The sequence below is a fragment of the Pinus tabuliformis genome, chromosome 5_2 (assembly GCF_031772625.1).
Source record: "Pinus tabuliformis cultivar Carrire ecotype Pingquan chromosome 5_2, CPIR1, whole genome shotgun sequence".
In the NCBI taxonomy this organism is placed as follows: Eukaryota; Viridiplantae; Streptophyta; class Pinopsida; order Pinales; family Pinaceae; genus Pinus; species Pinus tabuliformis.
The window spans coordinates 866,751,898-866,779,361 of record NC_142306.1 but is presented as its reverse complement, the minus strand read 5'-3'; the positions used below and the strand labels follow the sequence as shown (position 1 = coordinate 866,779,361).

Genomic DNA, 27,464 nt, shown 5'->3' with positions numbered 1-27,464 from the left:
ACTTGGACTTAGAAAAATGGAATCCCCACTGTCAAAGAACATACTTCGTTCAGGTCAGGCATGTCTACAATATATTTCTCAAGTTTCAACATGTAACTTAACAGGCAGATATCCTCAAAATCAATGTTCAACTTTTAGGAACTACCAGAGTAGCCACTTAAAGGTTTTGGCAAGTGTCCCTTCTGCTACCTTCCTCTGCCATGTGCCTTAATATAAAGGTTGGCAAGTGTCCCTTCTGCTACCTTCCTCTGCCATGTGCCTTAATATAAAGGTAACCTTCTAATGCAATATAAACTTTGATGGACAAACCAGAGACAGCATTTTAGCCATCAGATATACAAGCACAAATATGTATTAATGGCTCCGAACACCATAGGGGCAATATCTCAATCACAGTAATGGAGATGATTGCAAAAAGAATATGATTACAAATCGACATGAGATCTTAAAGCAAAGAAAGCCCTCAGCACACCTTTTCAAATTCTGAATTTGAAGCAACTCAAGCAATTAGCATGTAAATGGGCAAGATATTACTATACAGCCTGATAATTCAGATACAGGATAACCCCTCGCCACTTCCAAATTTAAAAAAACAAAAAAAGCAAGTCCTGACTCCTAAGCAATTGAATAGGGAGAAAACACCAAAAATCAACTTTTACAGCTATCAGCCATTCTACATACATCTGAGTGATGCAACCATAGCAGTATTGATCTACAAATTTTATTAGCTGCCATCTTGTGAGAGGATTTCAAGTTCTGCCCACCATAACGGTGATAATTTTGGATATGCGGCTTCTGGTGATATTGATAGAGCCACTCTGAATTCTGAAGTAATATCTTTCATTGACAGCCTCTGTTCAGGATATGGACGAATGCATGACTGTACAACCTCACATATTTTTTCTAATTCATTGTACTTGAAAGATTTCAAGGAAGGGTCCACCATATATTGTATCATGTCCTTCTTGTCAAGGTATCCCATAGCCTGCAATATGATGCAACCAAATTCAGAAAACACTTGCCTGAAAAACAAATTAAGTTTTGTAAGTTTCATAAATGGAGGAGACCATACCCATTCAATGAGCAAGCCTTGCTCTTGGGCACAGGGGAGCTTTCCTGAAATGATTTCAAGCAAGAGTAGTCCAAAGCAATAAACATTGTTTGCAACTTCCAATTCCATATCAGAAAGTCCCATGTCACCATAGTTAATAAAACTCCCAGTTCTACTGGATGACTTCATTTGATTGCTTTTGATAACAGCTTCTTTCCACACATCTGGGTCTGAAAGCTGAAATAACCATTCTCAAACATTAAAGGGAGATATGATGTCACTTAAGAATAGAGAAACACTGAAAAGGAGTGTTCGAATTGAAAAAGACAAACTCGTTCCAAGTATCCAGATACCTTTGCTGCATAATCATCTGTCAAATAGACCGCATTTGAATTTAAATTAGGATGAATAACTGGGGGCTCCATTTCATGGTGCATATATTGAAGACAGTATGCTATTCCCATTATAATTCTCATCCGAGTCGCCCAGTCCAGATGTTCAGCTCCTTTATCTACATAGATCAAGAACAATGTTCTCTTTTCAACTAAAGATAGTAAAGATGCCTGGTTTCCATAGACAAATATTAAATAGCTGTATGGTTCTTTAGAATAGATCTTAACAATACATATAAAATTGCCCCAATGTGTAGTTGTCAATCAACCCAAGTAATTAAACACTTCTAAAGAACTGTGTTATTTTTTGTTGGGAAAAAGTACTCACTGTGAAGATGTTCAAATAGTGTCCCATTTGGAGCATATTCAAAAACCATCATTCTTCGGAATGGCTCCTCCTCCTCACAGAAGCCAAGAAGATTAAGAAAGTTTTTGTGGTTGATCCGACCAAGGACTTCAATCTGTGGCATGCACAAGTAGAAACGAATGAACTTTCATATTCAAAAGACAACCTTATGAATGACACCTCCTCTTCACCATAGGCAAGAAGATTAACAAGGCTTTTGTGGTTAATCAAGAAATGACTTCAATCTGTAGAATGCACATCGAGAAATGACTACAAATGTGCATGAAACCCATTTGCAACATGACAAGAAACAAGCTAATATGCCTTCGATATACATGATAGTTTCAAAAGAAGATCAAATCTTCAAGTACAACTCTTGCTTTCAACTTTTATGAGGAATGCTGACAGTAAAAGTTATAATACATAGATTAAAGGAGAAATAGAATGGGAAAAGGACAAATGACATTATGACATATGTTTGTACCTTCTTCCTGAAATATAGTTCTGAATGCTCCGACCAATCTTTTGCAAGCGATATTGTGGTGCATGTTACAGCAATTTCAACGCCACTTGACAGTGTTCCTTTGTATAACATGCTATCAGGCGTGGAACCAATGACATTACTAAACTCCTCACATGCTGCTTCTAAATCTACTCGATTTAGTTTTGGAACACCTGAAACAATGAAAAATATCATATCATGCAATCTTTACATGAACCGTGAATTAATTAAAGTAAATCCCTGTTCAAAAACTGTTTAAACCTTGAGAGTTACCGACCTCCACATCATCAAGAAAAGCCCACTGAATCTATGCAAAGTGTAATGAACCCCTTACCTTTTTGTATATTCCACGTGTAATAGTTAGAAATAGACCAAGGGGGCTTGTTACCATAAATAAGAGTGGGTTATCCTTACAAAGAAATCAAGAATTACTGTTTGCATTTTCTCTGGTTGGTATTTACTATTGGTTAGGTACCAAACCTATACCAACCAGCCCAAAGTGGCCGGTGAGGCATTTGAGGATGATACTTGTGTGAAGCACTTTGATAGCTTATGGTCCACCTTGATGCTCTTATGGTTCATGTATCCATGATGTTGATCTCACTTGAGTCCTTGAGTGTGTATTAGATAGTATTCTAGGTACAGCCAATATCCCTTGAGGGGTGATGTGATGCTTCTAAAACACTTCATAGAGGGCATTTGACCACTTTCCTTAATGATACAAAGCAATTGATGGACAATATTGGAGCACCTTTGAGGAGCATTGACCTTAATGAGGACTTGGCATGGATGATATGACCCTCCTCTAACCTCGGGACCTTGGTCGATGACCTCTGAGGCTAGGATGTTGGCTTGGAGAGCAAGTTCATCCTTGAGATGACAAGATGCCCCAAGGTTGGCATTGTACGTTCTTGATGGACGTTGCTCCTCTTGATGGTGATTGAGGATGATGATCATTTGGAACCCCTTTGCACTGGTAACTACACCTTCTATCTTGATGATGTCATGTCCTAGCTTGATGATGTCACTCTAGCACTCCATTTGACGATGATAGAAGCATTTGGAGGATGATGTAGGGCTTGAGAGGGATATTTTGGTGATGAGGCACCTCCTTTGGATGGAGAGACATGACTTATGGAATGAGATACATACCTTGAGAGATTCATTGCACCTTTTCATGGAGAGACATTCCTTTTTGATGATGACTTCGCCCTTGGAGGCATTTTTACTGACATGCATGGGTTATTTGAGGCTATTTTTCATGTTTATTCTTTATAGAGGCTATTTTTGGGGGGTGGCTTGTTGACCTATCCACCTTGTATCATGGACTTAGCAATTTTTAGGGATTTTAGCCTAATTGAGAATTAAAGCACTCGGTTTCCCACATATATAAATGAAACCAATTTACCTCCTCTATTCATGGTCACAACTTGGATAATCCATCTCTTGAATCTTGATTAGTATTATTCTCTCTTACGCACTATGGTGGCCTAGTTGAACAACTTCTCTTCGGTGGAATTGTGATTTAATGTGATCTCTTTTCATGGATGCTTCTGGTGAAGCTTGGATGATGCACAGCGAAGTAAGTTGGTTTATTTGCTTTAACTTGGTATTATGTTTCATGGGATGTATGCTCATGTGCTCAGCTATTTTATTTCATATTTTCTTCATTGTCCCTTGTTAAGCTAAACCTTTCTTCCAAGTATTTGAAGAATAGATATAGCTTTTTCTTCAATTTAATCGTCGAAAAAATTGAAAAGCTAGATCTCAAACCCTAGGATAAACTAGTTTTTTTGCCTTGTTTGTTTGAATTTAGTATCACTTCAAGAAAACCCTACAATTGTTTGGATCCTAGACTCCATATACTGTTAAAATTGGCAACTAGGGCCAAACTCCATGTGGGTCATCTTATTTATGGCCGCTGATATTTTTCTTGGATTCCTCTCATCGAGAGGTGTAAGATTGATATAAAGATCATCCAATTCCGACAAGTATTAATGGAGATATGAATTTATTTGTATTATGGGACAATTCGTAAAGGTCAGCCAGCAACCAAATAACCCCCACTTGTGCTCAACATTTTAGTATAAAAGGTGGCTTGATAATCATTTAGACACACACTTCACTCTTGATTTCTCCCCACTTGTTTTATGTTTTAGTGGCAAGAGAAATCTAGGAGGATGAAGCCCTAAAAGCAGGGCTGGAGGAGACCTTATACGCAGCAAAAGAAGGATGCCCTAGCCGCTGTCATAATGAAGCCTAGCCGTAGTTGAAAGCAAGATCTAGCAGCAACCTTGTGAAGGTCTGGCCGCAGTTCAAAGGAGACATCTGGCAGTAGTCTAGGAGGCCTTATATGCTAGAAAAGGAAGACTCCATTCCACAGCAAGGAGACCCTCTACGTAGCAAAAGAGGGATGCCCTAACCGCAGTCAAAAGAGGCACCTTAGTCGCAACAAAAGGAAGATCTTTGAAGGGAGATCTTTCCACTGTTTAGGGGAGCATCTATATGCAGCAAGGTAGCCCTAATCCATTGTCATGAGGAGGCCTTAAAGGGCCCTAGCCGCATATCTAAGGAAGGGTTATAGCCCAACTTTGGAAGAGCCATGGCTGATGTAAAATGTGCCCTAGCCGCAGTCTATACATAGTTGAACGCAAACCTAAACACAGTCACCTTAACGTTGTTCTAGGCGGCATTTTGTGGAGGGTTTCATGCGCCCTAATCAGTGGTGAGAAGGGATCTGAATGGTTCCTTATATGCAGTCTCATGACTGCCCTAACCACAGCAAAAAAGAAGGTTTCATGTGCCCTTGACGCAGTCCATTAGGAGGATTGTTTAGGAGGTCTGCTATATCAAGGAAGACTATTATGATGCAGCATGGAGGACAGCATCTCATTGGAGAACTGCAGTGATTAGGAGCAATTCTAGGTCAGTTTTGATGGGCTTTTAGGGACTGTGGTTAGTACCCTAACCAGTCTCAGAATTGCAGCGTTGCAGCAAGTTCAAGTGTTGACATTTCTATAGGTTAAATGTTGTTGCGTTAATGATGATTGGACACTATCTGGGATACGTTTGCTACAAGGGTCGCTATGTGCTACGCCGCAGGCCATAGCACCATAGCAAGGGCTGCTATGGGCAGTCAAGGGTGTGTAGTACAAGTGTATCAAAGTGCAGCACTGTAATAATGAATGTTGCAATGAGATGCAGCATGATGGCCACAGTAAGGTGCAGCAGTATGATGTGTGCAGCATGATAATGAGGTCCAGCATGATGATTGGGTGTAGCACAGTGAGGAGCAGCATGGTGATGAAGTCACCTTGAATCAGTGAAAGCAGTATGTCTTCCATTCAACTCAGATCTACTACCTCATATGCTATCTTCTTAGAGAAGATCTCTGCTCTTATTTAGATAACTCAAAAGGTTGAATTCTGATGTATATGTACTATTTGTCTCTTTGTTGAACTATTGAAGAACATATAAGAAGAATTGATCAAGGGTTTCCCCTAATTGGCGTTTGTCCCTGGCTAGTGCCACATCTTGTGTCCTCTTGTCTTGGCTTGTCTTCTACGATTTATGTTTATGTTCTATCTGCATTTTACTATCATGCTAAATGTGATTGCTAATCTGGAATTGATATTGAGCTAAGATGTAAAATTGAAGTAAATTTGCTATCAGCATAGAACATACCTAAAATTAACATATACCCTAGATTGAGAAGGCACTAATCCATATATCTTGTACCATTCATTTATAATACAAAAATAGTTTTTCTTTTCATTTCACGGTAGATTAGGGTTAAAGTACAGCTAAATCTTATATTTTCAGCGTTTGATGATTTATTAATGTATGCCCTAGCAATAGACATTGTTCAAAAGAGCTTTAAAGAAGCAAAAGTGAAGCTTTTCACAAAATCTTCAACCAATTTCTAGGGCTAACATCAAAGTTCTATTTTATTTGTTGTTATGCACTTTATTAACCATCAAAAATTGTTGTAGCTTTGTCCCTAATTTAATTTAGCCTTCATTTCACATAGTTTAATATTTTCATAGCTAAATTTCTTGTTGTTATAAAAGATTGTATTACTACAATTTGTCAATTTAAAACCCTAGTTTACAATAGCCTTGAGTATTTTTTTCATTTGGTCTGCTAAAGAAACCTATTTGAGACTCTTTAGGCTAACCCGCAGCTCGCTTGAACCCAAATCTAGAATTTACTCCTTTATCCTCCTCAACCCAAATTTGCTATACCTTTTTCTGGTGGATTTGCACTGTAGTATCCTTAGGGGGCACTTAGCTTCAGATCATTGGGTTGCTTCATCCCTAAGCCCTACCAAGGAAGCCTCCCTTGTGTTGGATTGTGTCCTTCACTAAACAGTAGGGAGTGGCTACCGAGGTCACTGCAATGACACTCGAGTGTTGCACCCTGTCTCTAGGTCATGTTACCCACCACCTATGGGTAGTATGCATACGAGAAACATTTTCTCCTAGATGGTCCTTAGCCAGCAACCCCTTGCAACTCCCAAATAGCTCGATGTGCCTTTTTCTCCGCCACCTGAGCCAACCATGTGGTCCCTCACCCGTCTACTATGAATGTATGTTTGAAGGTGGGCCTCCCGACCCCCATCAATGGCCTTTCATTGGTATAGTTGAGAACTTTTTCTTACTTGTCATGGGCACTGTTGGGCATGGATTGGTGGGGGGATTCTACGGAAATAGTGGGTTAGATCTGTATTCCTATCTCCATTCCCAATTTCATTGTTACCCTTGTATCCTAGTCCCATGGGATCTCCTTTACCGGCCATTAGCTTTAGGGCTGGCACTACATGGGAGATCTAGATTTTGGTTGTGTGGTCCCACCTTCCGATACCACCTACATTACTCCCCTTCCACTTGGTCTCGTGTGGTCCCACAACTTATTGAAGCTTATTTCACAAAGAGCACTTAGGAACCAAGTTTTCACAAGGATTTCTTGGACTACGTACCTCCTTTACAAGGCTTGTTCACAAACCCTAGCCCTTGAAATTCCCTTGGCCTTAGAGAGCCTTATACCTTGCTTCTCAAGCAAGCAAACGATATAATTGAGCCTCTCTTGCGAATAGGCCTTAGGAATCACTCATCGTCTTTTCGTTGACTCATTCATCTAGTGATTCTCTTTATACAGAGTCTCCTCCCATCAGTGAAAGTTCGTAAAGAGCAAGGAGCCTTAGTTGAGGTGACAGTGAGCTATCGCTCCATTTTTGCCCTTGTCCTAATAGTTGCCCTTTTAGGATTCCCTCCTAGGACCCATGCTAGCTTGAGCAATAACATGTCACCTAATGAGCTTTGCACTAGGCTGCTAAATTTTTCTATAGCAGTCCTCACAGAATTAAGTAAATCAAATTGTGTTTTATAACTATTTTATTCCACTCATGCAAAAAACACACATTTATATCAAGAAGTTTGCTCATTTGTCGCAACTTCTTGGTCATCGATTTTACTTCAAGTGCATCCCTTGCTTGCTTCACTTAATACCGCATACTCTGCCAAGATCAATTCACAAATTGCAAATCCAATTTATAAGTCACTTTGAGGACAAGATGAAATACTTGTCTAGCTGACAGTGAGGTCATAAGATTCAATTAGTCACTAATAACTATGCATACGTTTGGGTCCTTTAGAATATTTTTTTTCTCAATATGCTTTGACAAATGGTGTGGTGCCTACTCCATATGCCTAGAGTCGTGTAGTTTCTTGAGAGGCTAAGTCGCATAACATGCTAACACAGGGGACAGAGACCATGGAAATACATGCCTGACACAAGATATGGCTAACCCGAAAACAAGTCATGGAGTACATTATATATATGCCATGGAAATATGTGTCAAACATCATTTTCATCGTGTCCTAAGATCATGACACGTTTTTGGACCGTGTCAAAAACGTGCCCTAGCATATTTCAAATTTTAGGACACATGTCCCAAGAAAACCCCCAATTTAAACTGTCGTGTCTTGGCTTTTTATCAATTTTTTGTCTATGTTCATGAGGTATTCCAGAGTCCAATTTGTTGTTTTCATTTTCACATCTTGATGGAGTTGAGACAACACCTTTCACCTTTTTCTCGCACGACTAATTGAACTCACTATGTCTTTTCTGAAGGCCACAAACTAGTGTGAATCAAGCTCAGACTAGCACAAATCAACCAGGTAAGATAATAATTTTATTTGTAAGTTAGATAAGTCTAGGTATGAATGCGTCTAGTGAAGACCAAAGAGCATGATTCCTCGCGAGTCGCCATATGTGCATGGCCTAATCATGTTCCTTTTTCGTTTGGGTGTGAGCACAAAAGATAAGAATTGAAACCAAAAATACAGAATTTGAACTATGTGGGAAGTGATGAACCTGAACCAACATGATAAGGAAGGGGTTCTTTGAGATTTGACTCTACATTACTAAGCCCAACAAGAAAGGGGTTGTATAAGATTTGAATTTTTATTAAGTGTGTGGGAAGTTATGCACCTAAGCCAGAATTCTTTGTTTATAAATCTAACTATACATTAATAATTTAATAAGAAAGGGTTTTTATGAGATTTGATGTGCGAAGTTATGAACCTAAACCAGCATGATAAAGAAGGGTTTTCTAAACCTGACTCAACATTATATAACTTTGTATAGATTGGTTGTTATATAACTTTATATTGGTTGGTTGGTATATATATCATTGATGTAGTAACTAGCTCTAAAATTATAAAATTGTAAATACTAAATTACTAAATAGATATCATCATGATTCATATCTGTAGATGTTTTAATTTCTAAAAAATATGGATCAGGCACTATCTTTTAACATTATATATAGATATAGATATATATATAATGTGTCCCATTTCCGTGGTAGTTGTGTCTCATGTTGAATACTTGTATTATGTGTCCTTCGTGTCTTCTGTCCTCGTGTCATGTGACTATATATATATATTAGTTAACTACACATACAAAAATGAATTATAGACCAAGATTCAAATTTTTTAGAGTTTAGAAACTAAAACATTTCCCAATTTACATGACGACAAATTCAATCATACAACTTTTGCTCTTGATCCTTTTGTCTTACTAAAACAATGTTTTTTAGCATTTGAAGTCATTGCAACCCCACTTCCAACAGATGGAGCACTAACAGACCCTAAAGAAAATGGAGGGGGCAAAGAAAATGGAAGAGGGAGGACATCATCAATGGAGGCATTCCTCCCTTTCCTTTAACCTTTTCTAGTTGCCCTTTGATAATTGAGCCATAATTTCTGTGAAATAAGGAAGGTAATGGACTATTGTAGGAAAAAAACTTGAATATTGGTGGACAAATCCACTTGCCCAACACTTGGAATCCCTTCTAACACTACACAATAACCCTCAATTGCACTGCAAAATGTCTCGCACCTCCATCATCTTGAGTGAAATGAGCTGAACTGAAAGGGAAAACATGTTTTTATGGGTCATGGACCTCTTTTAAGGGGGAAACAACAAGGTCACATGTCTGACACGTGTTTGGCATGTGTCATGTAAACTAGACATGCCCTCGCATATCAGTGTCCAAGACTCCAACACATAGGATACAAGACATTAGACATGTGCCAAACACACCTCAAACATGTGCCCTCACATATCGGTGTCCAACACATAAGATACCGAACACGGGGCTTGTTTGGACATATCATGTTACTTAGTTGAGATGTTTCTTGTGGTGATAGGGGCAAGTTGGACATAGAATTTTCAAAGCAAGAACTCTTTGTTGAATTGTCTTTTATGCATAATGGTAAATCTCCAAGCATGAATAGGCTTGCTTGTGAGTTCTACAAGGTCATGTGGGATACCACTGGTGATGATTTTTTACTCTCTAGCTTCTAAATATTTTGCTTCTAGCTAATTGTCTGAGTTTCACAACTAGAGGTTGGTCAAGCTTATCCCAAAGAATGTAGCCAAGGATTCCATTGGTGACCGACACCTATCACCTTGCTCATTGTTGCTTATAAAATGATGGCCAAGGCTTTGGCATTGCAAATCTATTGGGTGGCAAAGTATGTGGTTCATCAAGAGCAAAAAGGATTTTTTCAAGGGAGATTCATTATTAACATTGTGGTTTCTTCCTAGGTGACTATCAAGTGGGCAAGGGAGACAGGTTAGTGGTCTCTGACCTTGAAAATTGATTTTGACAAAGCATATGATTGGGTTTATAACTTTATTGGACTTTTATTTATGAGATGTTGATTGCTTAGAATTTGGCCACCGGTGTGTTGTCATGGATGGATGTAAGTCTCTTGAACATTTATAAAAAAGAACTGCCACATCAGTAATATCAAAGATCAAAGAATCTCAAGAAGAGTTCAGAAATATCGAAGATCAAAGAATCTCAAGAGATAACTTAACTCTCACACAGTATTTGCCTCCTTCCTCAAATGGTGAATTTTCTGGAATTAACCACAATTTTGTAGCAATTTTAAACTCTAAAAATTCACTTCAGTGTGCTCTTTTCAGCACCCACATGTCAGACACATCGTTACACATGGGCCATGCATGACCAACGTGTCAGATATGTGTCCAGCACATGACACATACCTCAGGCATGTCGAACACATGGGACCTATCATCCTGTTTAGCCACCTGTCCAACACTTCGATACAGGATATTTGGGGGAACGAGGGTGATTCTAACTTCTACCACATATCCTATATCTCAATTCTCAACCTATAAATGTATGTTTCTACACAATACAAAATCAAAAGCGAGTGGAGTGAAAATTATCCAATCTTCTATCTTGGCAACGTGTGCTCTGGAAAAACACCAGTGGCTAACCACACAAGAATATACCAAGCAATCATTTCTCAAGCAATGATAAATGAAAAGCATATTTTCAGTAAGATATGTGCAGTATTATCTTCAGCTTACCAAAGCTGCCGCTAAATAAATAAAATTTTAACATCAATCAATGAGCTGCAGTGAAGTTCTCAATGACATGTTCTTGAATCAAATTCTAAAGGAATTCAAAAGTATATCAGTCCGCTTGGGTGTTCAAGGCAAAAACTACTTTACCATATCTTAATTTTTTACTATGTAACTGTCATAATCATAAAGTGAATTTGAACTAACCTGTTACAAACACCTTCTGTAGTTGGCCACTTATTCCAGTTTTCCATGGCCTGATTGTCACCACATTACGTCTACGACAAATACAGATTAGGACTGAAGTTATGAGAAAAACTGCCACTACTGGAACTGAAATATAGTACTTCCATGCACTTGAAGATGTATGTGCATCAGAATGTGAGACAGAGACAGAAGGTACCGATGAATTTTTATGAGAAGAATTAGCGGAACGTGTAGTATAATTTAAATGTGATGAGCGTTTAGGAGAAAAAACAGGGGAAGGTGTAGGAGATGTTACAGGCGAGGGCGAGGGCGAGGGCGAGTGCACATGTGCGTGGGAGTGTGAGGGTGATGGTGATGGTGATGGTGATGGTGATGGTGATGGTGATGGTGAGCGATGGTGACTGGCTTTTGGTTTTCGAACATTATGTCCAGGAGGTTGGGTATTATCTGCTTGTTGCAAGGTTCTAGCTTTTCTTGTGGCTTCTCTCTGAACTGTTTGATGCAAATGCAGTCCTTCATTACCTGTAAAGCAGAAGAAAACATATCAGATCGAAGATTTTTCCCTACCAGGTACATAAGCTATTTTGATGTTTTTGTCTTTTCCCTGATTATGGTTTTCTGCAACAGCTTCTTCACAAAAGGTATGCAGTCTACAATCCTTTAGCTGATGTCCATATAATAGATATTACTATATCCGGAAAATCTCAAAGGTCTCCTACAGATTTCTTTTTTACATAGATCAGATTAGCAAAGACTAGTATTTGTCCTTTCTCTCCATGAAATGCTTTTAGCAGTGGTTTCATGCGGAGAAATACATCCAGTCTTACATCTTATGGCTTTGATAATGTTACAGCTCTAATATGTAATATGTGTCATTTTGGATTAATACAAATCTAGCTTTTTTTCGTACTGAAAAAAAAATGCAGAAGAAAACATGTCTTAGTTGTTTCATGGAGAAATACAAGCAGTTTAGCAAGAAAGCCTTCTTTGGAGGAATTCCTACCCTAAAAGAGAACCGAAAAACAAACAAACACAACCAAATAATAAACAAACAAAACATCTAGTCTCATTACGATCGAACGGGGGTCTAAATTTTACAAACTTGTGTCTGCATCATCCACTTCTCTTTCCACTCCAAGCTCAAACAACCCAAATATCTCCAAAATAAAAGTCTTTATACAGATAACAACAAAAAGAATATGAATAATTCAAACTCCATACAGTACCTAATCTGTTTTTCTACCACAACTTATTGAACATTGTAAGGATTATAATTTATGTCTAGTGAAAAGAAGAGAAATTCCGATTGCCTAATAGGAGAGCTCAAGTACTGGATCAACCAGTTTGAAAATGCAATGTGACCAGACTGGTAGACACAAGAAGATCATAAAGAACCTAGAAAGAGGAGTTGGGCCTCAGTCCTGAGCACAGATTCTATACCAGCCGGGATGTTTCTGTTGGATGGAGTGCAGTTTTGGAATTGGATCTCAAAAAAAATTGACAATTCATCATTGGATCTCCTTATGGACATGAATGAAATGCAACCAGTACATGCTCAAGCATTAAGCCTGTTAGGCTGGATTGAAGAGAGATGCCAATGATCAGCATGATGGGGCGGGCATGCTGTGAAGAGAGAACGGTTGCACAACCTGCTCTTGTCAAGGATACAATGTCGCAGACAAGGAATAGTTAGCAGCAGGCACAACAACTCCTCTAAATATGGTAAGGGTTTCATCATTTTTATACAGTTTGCAACTGTACTTTTGCTTCATGTGATGCAGACAGTTTATTTGACCTACCACTACTCCAGTCCCCATAAAAGCAGTCAAAAAGCACAGTGCTTTTCTGCGAAATCTCTGGAGATATATTAGGGAAGTGCAAGGTTCCATCCACAGACTGATTCCAGCCACTGTCAGACCTGAAGGAAGGCAAGGAAGTGTCTGACAACATTTTGGTTGAAAACAAATCCAGTAGTAAGGTATCATACAACTCCTGTACCTCTCTCAGAGCATGACAAGCTTTTCATGAATGTCTCAAAAGTTGACCCAAAATAGATGAATATATAAAATTATCGAGCTGTGGCTTTTTCTTTCTGCTACAATTTCTCAGTATGCAAATTGTTGTAATTCTTAGTTTAGCAATAAAATATGTTTGCCTTTCAATAGCTGGTCTGCTATGGAAGTCCACAATTTATCATTTACAAAGGAAAATAGTAGAAGCATCCTAGCAAAGACACAAAGAGAGGCTGTGGTTTTCAGATTAGGTTCACTATATCTACCTCAATCAGTGGTATATCTGTTGTGTCAGGCAAATATGGTATGTAAACCCTGTGGCTTCTATCCTAGTCTGCAGGAAAAGTATACCTTAGCCCAATTGGTATTCTTCAAAGCCTATTTATTCATCCTTGGTGTTGCTTATATTAACTCAAATAATTTACTTAAATTTGTATACCTGCATTTCCGTTAATTTGTGATATACTTTCAAGCCCCATTGACCTATTTTGGTCATTTGTGGACATCAAAATAATTTCTCTTTCTTTAAGTAGGGACATGAACTCTGAAAGAAGTGGACTCAAGTAAAATTGGCAGTGGCTGCATGTAAGCCTTTCCATATAACATATTATAAATTGTTTTTCTTCAATAATGCAAGAAGGGAGAAAATCATTAACGCAGGTTATGAAAGAAAGGCACTAATATAATTACTGTTTATGAAATATGTTACAGTTTGATAGGAGTGTCACAAAGGCCTCATTAACCATAAACAAATTGACAACTAAGTTTTTTCCTTCATACTAGCATTTTGTACCTTTAAGAATCAAAAAGCCTCGTAAACACAACAATGTAAATAGCTAAAAAGGCTTGCAAAAATAGACAAACATACCACATCTTCGCTGAAAGTGATGCTCAGATATTTGATCTTGGAAACAATTCCATTGAAAGCTTGACCTGAATCATCAAATTCGACGAGATTCTACTATTAACATAAATGACATCTTAAAAACATACAAAACAATCTGCAAGAGAAGGAAGATTTGTCTTCACAGTGAAACCAGTAAAATGTTGACAAGGAAAAATTGAATGCTTACCATGGTAAGTGATCTAGACAAGAAGGGATTTCTCCTTGAAAATAGTTGAAAGAAAAATCAGCTTTCCTTAGGTTCTTCAAACCACATAGGCTGACACTGCAAATGATAGAATATAATCAATACAATCAAAACTGATACTCAATTGACCGTGCTCATAATATTGGCATCACCAATACAGAAATAAATTCCGTTGCCAACTTCACTTCTTATTAAAGACGCTAGAGTACTTGACAGAAATTTTCAAGAGGACAACACAAGCACTATGCAAGCATTGATACTTATAAACTAGTGCACTTGAATTCTAGGGAAAAATCAATCAACAGAGATAGTTATAATTATAGTAAATCTTTAATAGTCCACTTTTTAGGATAATAGGTTGTACAGGAAAATGTGGACAGATGAATACAAAACATAATCTCAGTAAATGGCCTGCAAGAATGGATTTTGCGCACTGCAAAGCATTTACAAAAATAGACACACTAGAGTATTGGAAGGAAATTTTCAAGAGGACAGCATATGCGGGGTGCAAGCATTGATATTTATAATCTAGCACACTTGAAGTCCTAGAGGAAAAATAGACGGTTCTAATTACAACCTATCATTATTAGTCCACTTTGAAGGATAACAGGTTGAACAGGAAAATGTGGACAGATCGTCAAGAAACATAATCTGAGGTAAAGTCATGCACGAATGGATTTTCAGCACTGCAAGAATGGATTGTAGGCATTGCAAAAATTCGCATTCAGTATGTGTAAAAGCCTTAAAATACATAATGAAAACAAAGCTTCCTAAAGCCTTCTCATCTACAGTGATTGATCCTCAATCTTCCATACCTGATAAGCTTTTACAACAAAAATGGGTTCGGTAATATGCCTTGGTCGAATATTCTCCAAAGGTCTTGCAGATGGGCTGTAGAGGTTTAACATATTATTGTGTGTTTGGAAATAAACATAAGATTTAACAACCCTATAGTCATTTATTTTCAAAAGTGAAGAATTTTTCTTTTAAACAGAAGCCCTATTCATAGAACAGGCCAAACTGTGGATTGCAATAAAAAGCAACATACTGTACATAGTAGCCAAACAGTCAATATAATTAATCAGTGATTAACGTCTAAATTCCCCATTTTTCTTAGAATCTAAAATCTTTTCATCTGCAATTTTTAGCTGAATTTTCCGTTACATATATGGAGAACCAATAGGATTGAAATGTCAAGCATATGAAGGTAGAGTATCTGGACAGGTTCAAGCTCATTATCTATATGTCCAGGCATAACAAAGCAATATGTATTGCATATAACCTTCCGTCATGAAATTCAAATGTACATGCAGAAAGCATACAACTTACAATTTATGACCTACAAGGTCCTCATACCTTTTGCTGGCTTTCTGATTTCTAGGGTCAAAACCTGGTATAAATCCAGACAATTGATTTCTGTCCAGCTGTAACTCACAAAGAGAGATAAGATTGCCAAGTTCAGGTGGAATGCTGCCGTCAAGTTTATTGCCTGTGAGAAGACTGCAATGGCAATTACAACAAAGCTGCATGGTCAAGAAATGTTCAGCTGGTATACAAATGCATATTTGATCCAACAAGATAAGCCATCACTTACAGGCTTTTGAGGGTTGACATATTTCCCAGATTTGAAGGAATCTTTCCAACCAAGCCATTATGTCTTAAATTCAAAAGCTCCAGATTTCCTAACTCTCCAAGTTCTTTTGGAATGCTCCCTGAGAAATTGTTCCCACCAAGGGCACTGTGGTTGCCATTGAAAAACACAATAAGAAGATCTAATGTTTAAGCTACTACGATAAAAATAAAACCTGCAAAGAAGCACATTCTATAGCCAAAAAAGTGAACTTTCAAATAATAAAAAATTCTAAGAATCCAATCTGTAATAGTCCACACATAGAAACACTCAAAATTTAATCTCTTCACAAGCATTTAAAAATAATAGTAACAATAAATCAATAAATATTAAACAATTGCAATCATAACCAAAACATATTGCATAAACATCTTACCCTTGGGATTTTAATGATAAAAAGACAAATAAAATTATAAAACTAAATATTGACCCTAAGAAATTATTATGATCCACACCATGTTGCCTACCATTGTTTTTAGACCATAAATAGCATGTTTCTATTCTCTATGGATCATTATTTACAGGAAATTATACTTTCACCAGACAAACAAAATCCCTATAGATCTCATTACCTTAAAAGTTTTTTGAAAAAATGACTAACATATTTAGAGAATACATTGAAACTGTATCCTCATCATGATGAACACCTTGCAAAGAATTGACAACAACATAAAATTATACGCTTTATTCCAAAGCTGTAATTACTAAATAGCATTATTGATTGTTATAGGCTTCAAAACATAGCTTTACAGTCCAATTTTAAGTGTTACAGCCATGAGACTGACTTATCCGTTACGCAGCATTGGTAATAACAAAAAGCATCAGAAGCAAATTATGCTGAAATACAAGAAGATTACAGAAGCTACTAATCAACCAACATATATCAATTGTCTCCCGACGGTGGGTGTTCACATGGGAGCAATGTTATGGGAAATGAACCGGTGATCGAACCAGAGAACCATCTGAACCAGGAACTGGTTGGAACCAGTAAAAAAACCAGTTGACCAAAATACAAAATATTCAAATTTTAAAGAAAAACATATATATTCATGTGCATCCATATGAATCCAAACCATTTATACACACATAGGCAAACGTTCTCATAAATATAGCATGTACAGGTGCACATAACCAAAACAGCACCGAGTGCAATCCATCTCTAAACCAAAAATACATCAACAAACAGGCTCTAGATGGCCTCTAGCATCCAAAAAAAATCATGCTACAACAAATACCTACATATCATCAAAATCATTGCCTATATTGGGATCTTCGTCATCAATATCACCCTCTAAGAATTAAAATACGATAGAAGAAATGTACCATGTCAAGTCAAGATTTTGTTTGAGTGAAGGGGCATTTTTAGTAGGGTCATGAGAGAGGAGTTCAACAGCCAATGCCACTGGCATCAAGGTACATAGAGGACTTGGTGCTCTTGAATAAATACTAGTTCCACACCCTCGTACATGACAAAATCCAAAGGAAAAGTTAGAATACCCCCAAAGCTAACTATTAAATTTGTTGGATTTTGAGTGAGATCTAAAATTCTACTTTATCCATATAAAAACCAATGAGGTTGGAAGTTGGAACCACTCTCAAACATCTTGAGTCGATTCATGGTAATATTAAAAATTTTAGTAAAAAGATGAAAATGAAAGATAAAAGGAGAATGTCAACATTACCATGAATTAGCCCACGAGGCGTATAGAGCAGACGGTGACAGAGTGTTTTGTTAAGGCACTCCATGGTGTAAAGGTCACATGTTCGAAACTCCGTGGGCAAAAATCAGCCATTTTAATGGCTGGTGTGGCCCAAGCAAGGTGTGATACCCAGGTGATTTTGACGATTTAGATGCCCCTGGGTCAACCCACAAGTTAAGCGTACCAGTCATCTCAAAACTCACATTACCTAGCAAACAAAAAAGAAAAACATTACCATGAATTGCATAGCAATAGCAAGGCCATAGGCTTGAATGTTAGCCTACCCCACCCAAAAATTCTTGTTTTCTTAAAACAATTTGCATTTAGAACGTCTTTGGTCACAATGTACAGAACCAATCGGTTCAGTGAAAATAAGTTGGTTCGATACCGAATTGGCCATTTCCAATTCCAGACCTCTAACTGGACCAGTTTGACCCCCAAACCGATTGGACCGACCAGTTCCACCGTTTCAGGCTAGTTCCAATAACATTGCATGGTAGGGCATCCTACACAGATTGAAATAAGAGTTGAGCATTTAGAGAAAGGTAGCAAAACTACCACCAAATGGCATTCTACAGGCTACATGTTACATTGTACATTCGCGCCTAATGGGGAAGTTGGTTAGTCCATAAGAGGTCGTTGAAGTGACTATCTTTGTCGTGTGGGAGTCATGGGAAGGATCATTCGTCCCGAATTTGGTTTGTGGAAGCATCTTGGTGACAATCATGGAAGTTGTTGGGCAATAAATTAAGTATTATGACACAGGATAGTGGGAGAAGGTTATAGCTAGGTGACAAACCCTCTTCCTATTGCTTATAATATCACTAACAAACACTCCTCGCAGGCTCCCAAGGGATTTTTCGGAGTCGCCATTTTTGCAAGAGACTAGTTTAAGGGGAATTTGGGCCAATGTCCATCTCACGATGGAGCTATTGTTGTATGCAAGCTTAGTTGTGGTCATTAGCTAGAAATTAACCAACACAAGGCAAGTCACATCTGACTCCCTATGGACTTGGCTAAGGAGTTTTAGGTTCGTCAGTGGTTTGTTCTTTCAATTCCCCCTTTGAGCCTATTTCCAGAGGTTCTTTTCTTTTGCCAGACCAATCTCTCTTTGCCTAATTTACTAAAGATTGGGGTTTCTCTAACTCTCTTCTCTTCATTGGTCTACCACATCGTGTTTATGCTCCTAGCCTCCTAGTGCACCTATTTTTTTTCTTGTCCCTCCTCTCAGCCCCTTCCCTGATTACGAATATTCTCTCCCTCTCTCTCTGTGTTATCCCCCCTTTGTTTTATCTCTCTTTGTGCTTCTCGTGACATGGCTAGACATCGCCTCTACTCCACTCACTGAGGAGGCAGGAGAGGCCATCGTAGCCCCCCTCTGCAGCCACTAATACATCTCCCCCCTCTATCAACCAAACCCATCCTCAAAGTAGCAACTCGCTCTACTATGGCAAGATGCAGGGATAATATCCCTAAAGCAGTCCAGAAAGGGATTTATGATGTTGAAGACCAAGTCAGACACGCTAGAAGATTAATTCCTAACATGCCAGTCAATCGGGATACCAAAGACTAGATACTTAACTTGGGAAACTCTTCTAGAGCTTGCTATTCCTCCTGCATGCAAATCGTTAGCCTATATTGGCATATGAAACTCTCATGGGCAATGTGCTTATAGATAGAGCAGACACTCAACAAGAAATGATAATCTACATGGTTGGGCTAACAGACAAAGTGAACAAGCTCAACAAGAGTAACAATTCTTGCCAAGAAATTGGCACACATTGAATTTTTTCCTTTGATGATGAGAGTGAGAAACACTCATCGACCTCGATGCACTCACCAACTAAGTAATGATCAAGCAATCCAAAGGTTTCAAGCAAAGCATCTATAAAGGCATTGTCATCCTCATGTATGTTATTTTGTGGTTTCGTTTATTTCCTAGTTCTTTTTTTAGTTTAAAAGCCAGTTTGCTAGGCTCTGAGATATGCAACGATAAAATTTTGAACTTATGCTACTGGCCTAATTTCCCAAGTGGGAGACCAGTAGCTTGTGATAATAATCTATGTACATATTTTTTATAGAAATATAAAAGGCCTGATCTTGCAAAAAAAACCATATATCAATTGCAAAAAAACAATTACAAGCAATCAAGTTTACATATCAACTAAGCATGAAATTCTAGAAACAAGCTTGTCAGATACATTCTATTCACCTCTATAAATGTAGCAAACATGTGTAACCTGTTGAATTTTGCCACAAGAGGACAATAGAATACTATTTCCTTCCAAACAATTACTTCCTAATGATCTTCACACTGCATTCTTATGCCATTGATATCACTGAGCAATTACACTTCAAAAAATATCAACAATAAATGCAGTGGAATGCCAGAAACAGTAAGGATCGTACAAAGACAGCCATGCACAATAGAGACAATATTTTTACCTTGGGAGACCCAACATTGTGAGAAAACCCAACAATTTTTCTTCAAGAGAAATTATTGTTCAACAAGATTTAAAAATCAACAATTTGTCTAGAAATTGGTGCCAATAATACAAGTCAAATACCAACCAAACCTGGTCAAAACTCCAGCAAGTCAATGTTGGTCAAACCATTAAAAATGTCAAAAACTCAGCCCTATGGTCAACTCTATTCTATTATGCGGTCAAACTCGACCAATTCGACGGTCAACACCCAATCAAATAGCTCAGTCGAACAAAAGATAAACTCGATCAAATAGAAGACAAACTTGGTCAACAATTGCATTCAATTCGACTGGTCAAACTTGTCTAGATCTCGATCAAACTCGTCCTTCTAGATCACATGTGCGGTTGTCCAAGAGGGATAGAAGACTTGCTTGGTGGTGAAAATGAAATGTCATATCATGTATATATACTTGTCGAATGGCGGTAGAAATTACCCAAGGGACACACTCTATCGTTTGGCTGAGCTGACTTGGAGAACTGATAAATATATATATATATATATATATTATTTAATTCTTCACAATTCTTTTGGGTCGACTTAGGCATGCAAGAATACCTCCTGATGCTACAAAAAAGCAACACTCCCTATTAGCGAGGGAGGTCTTCTCCTTGGTTGCAAACAGATTTCTCCTTACATGAAATTTCTCCTACACAAGGAAAAGTTCATGAGCTTGCTATGTTGATGTAATGTCTTTTCACATGAACGTTTATAGATCACTCCATCTTGGAGTAGGTAATGCGACTCCTCACATGCACATTTATAGATCACTCCATCATGGAGTAGGCAATGTGAGTATCCTGGGCCATTTACCCCTTGCCAAATCAGCATGGCTCCTCAAGTAAATGTATCAATCTCCTCTGATCAATTCAGCATGTCCCAACCGAAGTCCCATGGCTTCTCAGGATAGGATCTGCCCCTGGGCCATTCACCCCTGACCAAATCAACATGGCCCACCCAAATTAGCATAGCTCCTCAAGTGAACTACATCAATCTCCTTTGGTCAAATCAACGTGACCCAACCAAGTCTTTTTGGATTCTCAGGAGAAGGCTTGCCCTTGGACCAATCACCCTAACCAAATGGCTTCTCAGGTGAATTACATCAATCTCCTATGGTCAAATCAACATGACCTAGCCAAGTCATTCTAGCTTCTCGGGAGAAGACATGTCCAATCCTACAAAGACATCAATAATCCCTCTCAACGAGGAAGACATTCCTCATCACGCCAAGCTTGTCCTTGAAGTATACAAACTTTGTTGTAGACAGAGGCTTGGTGAGAATGTTCATAATCTGCTTGTCTGTGGATATGTACTAGAGCTTCATAGCTCCTCTATGCACCATGTTTCGAATGAAATGATATTTGATTTCAATGTGCTTCAACTTGTCATAAGAAATTAAATTCTTCGAAAGCTTAACACAACTTTGATTATCACAAAATATCAAGTCCGTCTCAAGCTCTGAATTGACTAGCCCTATAAGTAGCTTCTAAAGCCACATTGCTTCCTAACTTGTGGCACTAGCTATGATATACTTTGCCTCTATTGTGATGAGTGCAACGAAAGTTTGTTTCCTGCTAAGCCAGGATATCATAGTTGATCCCAAGCTAAAGCATCACCTCGAGGGGCTCTTTCTATCCTGTGCACTCCCAACCCAATATGAATATGTATATCCCTACAGCCTCACTTCACCACCTATGACATATCTAAAACCATATCCAGTTGTAGCACACAAGTGTCTCAACACATGCTTCGTTGCAACCCAATGTACCTACCTTCACTCAACCATTTACTAGCTCAGGGTGTTCACTACAAAGCAAATATTTGGCCTAGTGTTAACCAAGTACAACAAAGATCCAATCAATTGCTTGTACATTGTGGGAGCCACCAAATCTGAATCTGAAACAGAATCACTCAACTTCTTCAAATTGGTCACCATAGGTGTAGCCATGGACTTGCAGTCCATCATACCAAATCTCTTCAAAATCTGGATAATGTACTTCCCTTGTCCTAGGAAGATCTCATCTAGTCTCTACCATACCTCCAATCCCAAGAAATAATGTATTAGGCCAAGATCCTTCATCTCAAACTCTGAGGCTAACTCACTCTTGCACCTGCACTTGACGATGAGTCTCTCTGCCCCTATAACGAGTAGATCATCAACATATAGTACCAATATCAGAGGATCACCATCAACAACCATGTAGTAAAGGTCAAAATCCACAACACTCTTGGTGAAGCCCAAACTCATCAATCAATCCTGGAATACCATGTCATGGGTGCTTGCTTGAGTCCATACAAAGCCTTCTTAAATCTGCAACCATGCGACACCTTCCCAAGTACCTCGAAGCCTTGAGGTTGCTCTATGTGTACTTCCTCCTCAGTCACACCATTAAGGAATGTGCTCTTTACATCCATCTAATGTATCATCCAACCCATAACAAAAGCAAGAGAAATAATAGTTCTGATAGAAGTGTAACTTGCAACTAGAGCAAATGTATCCTCATAGTCCTCTCCCTCTTTCTAGGAGAACCCTCTTGCCATGAACCTCACTTTTTATTTCTCGATGTTGCCATTTACTGCATGCTCGATTTTATAGATCCACTTGGAAGCCACCAATGGCTTCCCCTCTAGTCTCGGAACAATCTCCAACACATTGTTCTCCATGATGGACTGATACTCCTCCATCATGGCATCCTTCTAAACCTATTGGCTTACTGTCCCCTCATATTTGGAAGGCTCAGAATCAATGATGTGGCTCATCAACGCGACATAACTCAAAAACTTATTTGGTCGTTTTCTCTCCCTGAAAGTACCTCTGGGAGATGCATGCCCCTCTGCATCCTGCAAAGTGTCACAGGCCACAATGACCTCTTCCTAGTTACCACAGCATCTCTAGGCATGTCCACAGGCTCAACTAGCTCTACTAACTCCTCCTGATAGTCTAAAGGGTGATTGACTTGAACAGAGGAACATTTACCAGCATCCTTCAGATTCTCCTTCTCTTCACTATCAATCTCCAGGTGGGACTCTCTAGACTTCTTAAAGGCTACCTCCTCATCAAAAATAACATCATGACTATCCTCAATCTAGCTTCTTCCTCTTTTCCTTAGGCATGTGAATGTATATTGGACAACCAAAGGTCCTCAAACAACTAACCTTTGGCTTCACTCCTATGAATGCCTCCTCAAGAGTCTTATCCTCCAATATCCAGTGAGGACTCTTGTTCTAAACATAAACAGTGGTATTGGATGCCTCTGCGCATAAGAACATGGGTAGATCATGATCATGAATCATCACCTTCATTGCTTCCACTACTAACCTGATCTTCCTTTCTGCAACTCCATTCTGTTGAGGATTGTAAGGAACTATCCACTCCCTCTTGATCCCTACCTCCTTACAGAAATCACTAGATCTCTCTAAAGGTAAAATCTCCTCCATTTCTGACCTCAAAACTTTGTTCTTCCTTCCTGTCAAGTTCTCCACCAGAGCCTTGAACTCCTCAAATTTGCTGAAAACCTCATCCTTGGGTCTTCATGTAGTAGATCCAAGTTTTCTGAGAGAAATCATCAATGAACATCACATGGTATAAGTACCTACCCAAGGATGATGTTGTCATAGGTCCGCATACATCTGAATGTACTAGATCCAAGATCCCCTTATCATGGCTCAAAAAATATTTCTTGGCATTCTTACCAAGTGCACAACCCTTACAAACGCCAACATATTCTACCTAGAGCTCTAGAAGACCAGTAACCATCTGCCTTAATGCAGGTAAAGACCTATAATGCATATGAGCAAATCTTCGATGCCATAACTCACATAAAATCGCATTGTCATGTACCAATGCCTGGGTTGGGCGTCGTATCAATTTGTATAGACCTCCTTCTCGAACACCAATTACTTTTGTTGAGTCCATGCTTGAGCCCTTAAGAACCCAACCCATTTCTACTTTATTTAATCTCAATCTTGTGTTGTTCTATTGTGGCTTCTCCTTCCCCCTAGCCTTGCTTTTATAACTTTACATTGAACTAAATCCCTAACCCTAATCCTAATCCCAAAATGATTGATGAACAAGATTAGATCTCACCTCACTTGAGATCAAGGGCTTAAATTAAAACATATTCACTAAACTAAATAATTTATTTTAGTTTTATTAAGTTTCTTTAGCTCAATTATCCAACATAATAATTATATGTTTTTTCTAAGTTAGAAGCTTAGGCTAAGTTACATTAGTAACTGGCTCACACTTGAGCAAGTGTTCTAAGGAGTTCGTAGGCGACTTCTTGCATGCCTAAACAGACAGGCCTGTGCAGAAGTGACTACCCAAGCTACAACCATCAACGTAATGTGTATTCTTGTCCACACCTATACATGTAAAATTCAAATGATATCAGAGCCACAGTGAAGAGAAGCTGAAGAATTGAGTGTAGGAGCCACGGAAGCAAGTGAAGGAGCCAAAGGACTGTATGATCAAAGAATGTGTCAAGGCATTGGAGTGACACATCAGGTAGAAGAATTGTTGGTCGAAAGAGAACTTACAAGCAACTTCACTGTAGGAAGGGAGGCCTACTCAGTTGCAGGTCCATGAGGAGTGACTATAGCCATCAATAATTAGAGTCACCACCTGCCACCAACTGAAAGTTTAACATACCCCAAGCAGAGCCACATTATGATAAAATTTCATCTCAACTACCAAGTGCAATGTACCCAAATCACAAGGTACACAAGAACTTGCATTCTTAAGCTAAATTTCCAATTCAGATATGATTTGCATGATTCGAGAAGCATGCAGCGAAAAAGAAACTCATGCAAACCATAACGAAGATATATATGCAATAACCAGAAATACAACCAACACTCAATGCATATAAATAATAGCTATCATAACATTAAATAGTAAATAAACACAAAGGAAACAGAGCTTGAATGTAATTAGCAGTGAATACTTACCTTTCTCAACAAATTTCTTCAACTAGCTACATACAAGTCACCTGAGTTAGGACTATGAATCCACAAGGACGGGCGCCTAGGCCAACTCGACTCTCACACATGCAATCAAAAATCTCATGTTGTCACAATTTACACAGACACGCAACAATCCCATAATGTCACAATTTACTCAATCAGTCCATATCCATCTCAACTTCCAACTCTCTTTCCCTTTCAGCCTACACAACCCAAAGAAAAGAATCCCCTTCTCTGTAATGCAGTCCCTCAAGGTATTTCATTTCACTCCATAACTCCAATGCTACTAGTCCAAAAATGTCAATGTTGGAGACTCCAGAGATTTCTCAGCCATAGACGATTTCCTCAACAATACCAATGCAGCCATGCATTCCTCATCCTCACATGCTGGACAATAACCAATCTTAAAGCACAACCAACTAGCAATGGCTCTCTCCTATAGAACTCTTCTTCACAAGAACCAAGAGCTAGAATGAAAGATGAATCCGCTAACCATCCAAAAAGAGGGTTGATATATGAACGCTTCCAATGTGCTATGTTGGCATCCCAAAAAAGAAATTTATGTAAATCATTTTCTCAACTAATTCAAGTATAGGTTTAATAAGATATGATAAACTTTGGTCTAGCCTCTCTAGCTACCCCCTTCTCTCCTTAAATCATAGCCCTCTTTAACTCTTGTCCTTGTCCATCTACAACCGGACATGTCTTTAACTCTTGTCCTTGTCCATCTACAACCGGACATGTCTTTAACTCTTGTCCTTGTCCATCTACAACCGGACATGTCTTTAACTCTTGTCCTTGTCCATGTACAACCAGACGTAATTTTATTGATAATATTTGCAAACTATTACATTGCTAAGCTCGCTGCCTTCCATCATGTACAAACATACAGTAATGTACCCAATTGATTAATTGGCCAAGAGTGGACATAGTAGCCTATCCAACCCTGTAGGCTCTAGTCTTGATAAAGGGGGAAGACCCAATTTTCCAATGTTTGAGGCAACATTGGGTGAATTTTGGGTAGGCTAGAGCAAAAAAACCCAAATCGGGGGTTATATTGCCACCCCTCACATTTGAAAAACCCCAAGGGGAAATCTATAAATAAAGGAAAGTTGGATTCATTTGATCATCATCAAATTTGAATTGGAATATCTCTGATTTTCTTGAGCCTGAGGCTCTGAGGGTTTTAAGACCCCTTCTTTCTGATTAGTTTCGGTGGAGGTGATCCAACCCTAGCTAATCCCTTTTGTCTAGTTTCGGTGGAGCTGATCCCACCCTACCTAGACACATTCTCTTTCTTCTGGCACAGATTATTGGAGCAGTTCTAGTTTGATTTTGAGGATTGATGACCTTTTTCTGTTCTGGCATAGCATATTCCCTTGTAATTCAATCACATCTATCTGGTTTTCCTCTGTCCTGTTACAGTGTGTTTCCTAGGAATAATTCAGATCTATTATGGCCAAGAAGCAAGTCCCTGTGGTAATTCATTTGGTCAACAAGTTTTATGTGGTTACTCTCAGGGAATGGAGGTTTCTGGACGGTGAGACTTTCCTACAATACAATCTGAAATTGCAGGTCGCAAACTACAGGGCCAGACTTTCTAGAAGAATTTCCGTGTGGTTTTCCTGGTAGCATGGAAGTTTGGCATCTCTTAACACTGCGAACCAGTACTAGAAGTCACGGTCATCTACAATTGGACAGGTCGGATCATCATAAGGCAAATCAGGGCATAGGTTATCTGCGGTCTTCCCAAATTCCAGTCTGATTGTCACAGTAATTTAAATACAGAGGCAGGTTTGTGAATCATTTAAGGATAGAAGGAGATCCGAGTCTCTGTGGCAGAGAAACTGGAACTCCCTGGAATAGCAACCAAACATCAAGCAACAAATCAGTTGGACAAGACAGTTAAACGTTTAGCCAACTAGAGCATCACATGTGCAACAGAATTCTTAAGTTACTATTTCGTAAGTGGTTAAGGTTGTGGGATTAGTTGTTGTTTGAGGTTGTGGATTTACAACACTGAGAGCTTACCAACTGTTGAATTGATTAAGAATAAATTGGACTATATCTTCAATATTGATACTATAGGGTGTAACACCCGTAGTGAATTGTTGTTAAGTGGAATTGAATCACTGAAGTTTCCATACTGCCTATGCATCTTATTGATATTGTTTATCTGT

The 27,464-nt window shown here is 38.6% G+C and overlaps 1 protein-coding gene across 2 annotated transcripts in view; it reads right to left on the bottom strand.

Annotated features, from left to right (window-relative positions):
- Nucleotides 1–334: 334 nt before the first annotated feature.
- Nucleotides 335–27,464, bottom strand: part of LOC149162079 (protein MALE DISCOVERER 2-like) — a 38,607-nt gene continuing 11,477 nt past the window's right edge. For both annotated transcript variants that reach the window (XM_089437126.1, XM_089437125.1), the window contains exons 5-14: nucleotides 16,100–16,243; nucleotides 15,862–16,005; nucleotides 14,488–14,583; nucleotides 14,283–14,347; nucleotides 11,403–11,924; nucleotides 2,274–2,464; nucleotides 1,772–1,904; nucleotides 1,405–1,562; nucleotides 1,073–1,288; nucleotides 335–985 (exon numbers count right to left, since the gene is read on the bottom strand). In XM_089437126.1, coding sequence (XP_089293252.1) covers nucleotides 725–985; nucleotides 1,073–1,288; nucleotides 1,405–1,562; nucleotides 1,772–1,904; nucleotides 2,274–2,464; nucleotides 11,403–11,924; nucleotides 14,283–14,347; nucleotides 14,488–14,583; nucleotides 15,862–16,005; nucleotides 16,100–16,243 — 1,930 coding nt within the window. In that variant the 3' untranslated portion in view covers nucleotides 335–724. The remainder of the gene's footprint in view (nucleotides 986–1,072; nucleotides 1,289–1,404; nucleotides 1,563–1,771; nucleotides 1,905–2,273; nucleotides 2,465–11,402; nucleotides 11,925–14,282; nucleotides 14,348–14,487; nucleotides 14,584–15,861; nucleotides 16,006–16,099; nucleotides 16,244–27,464) is intronic.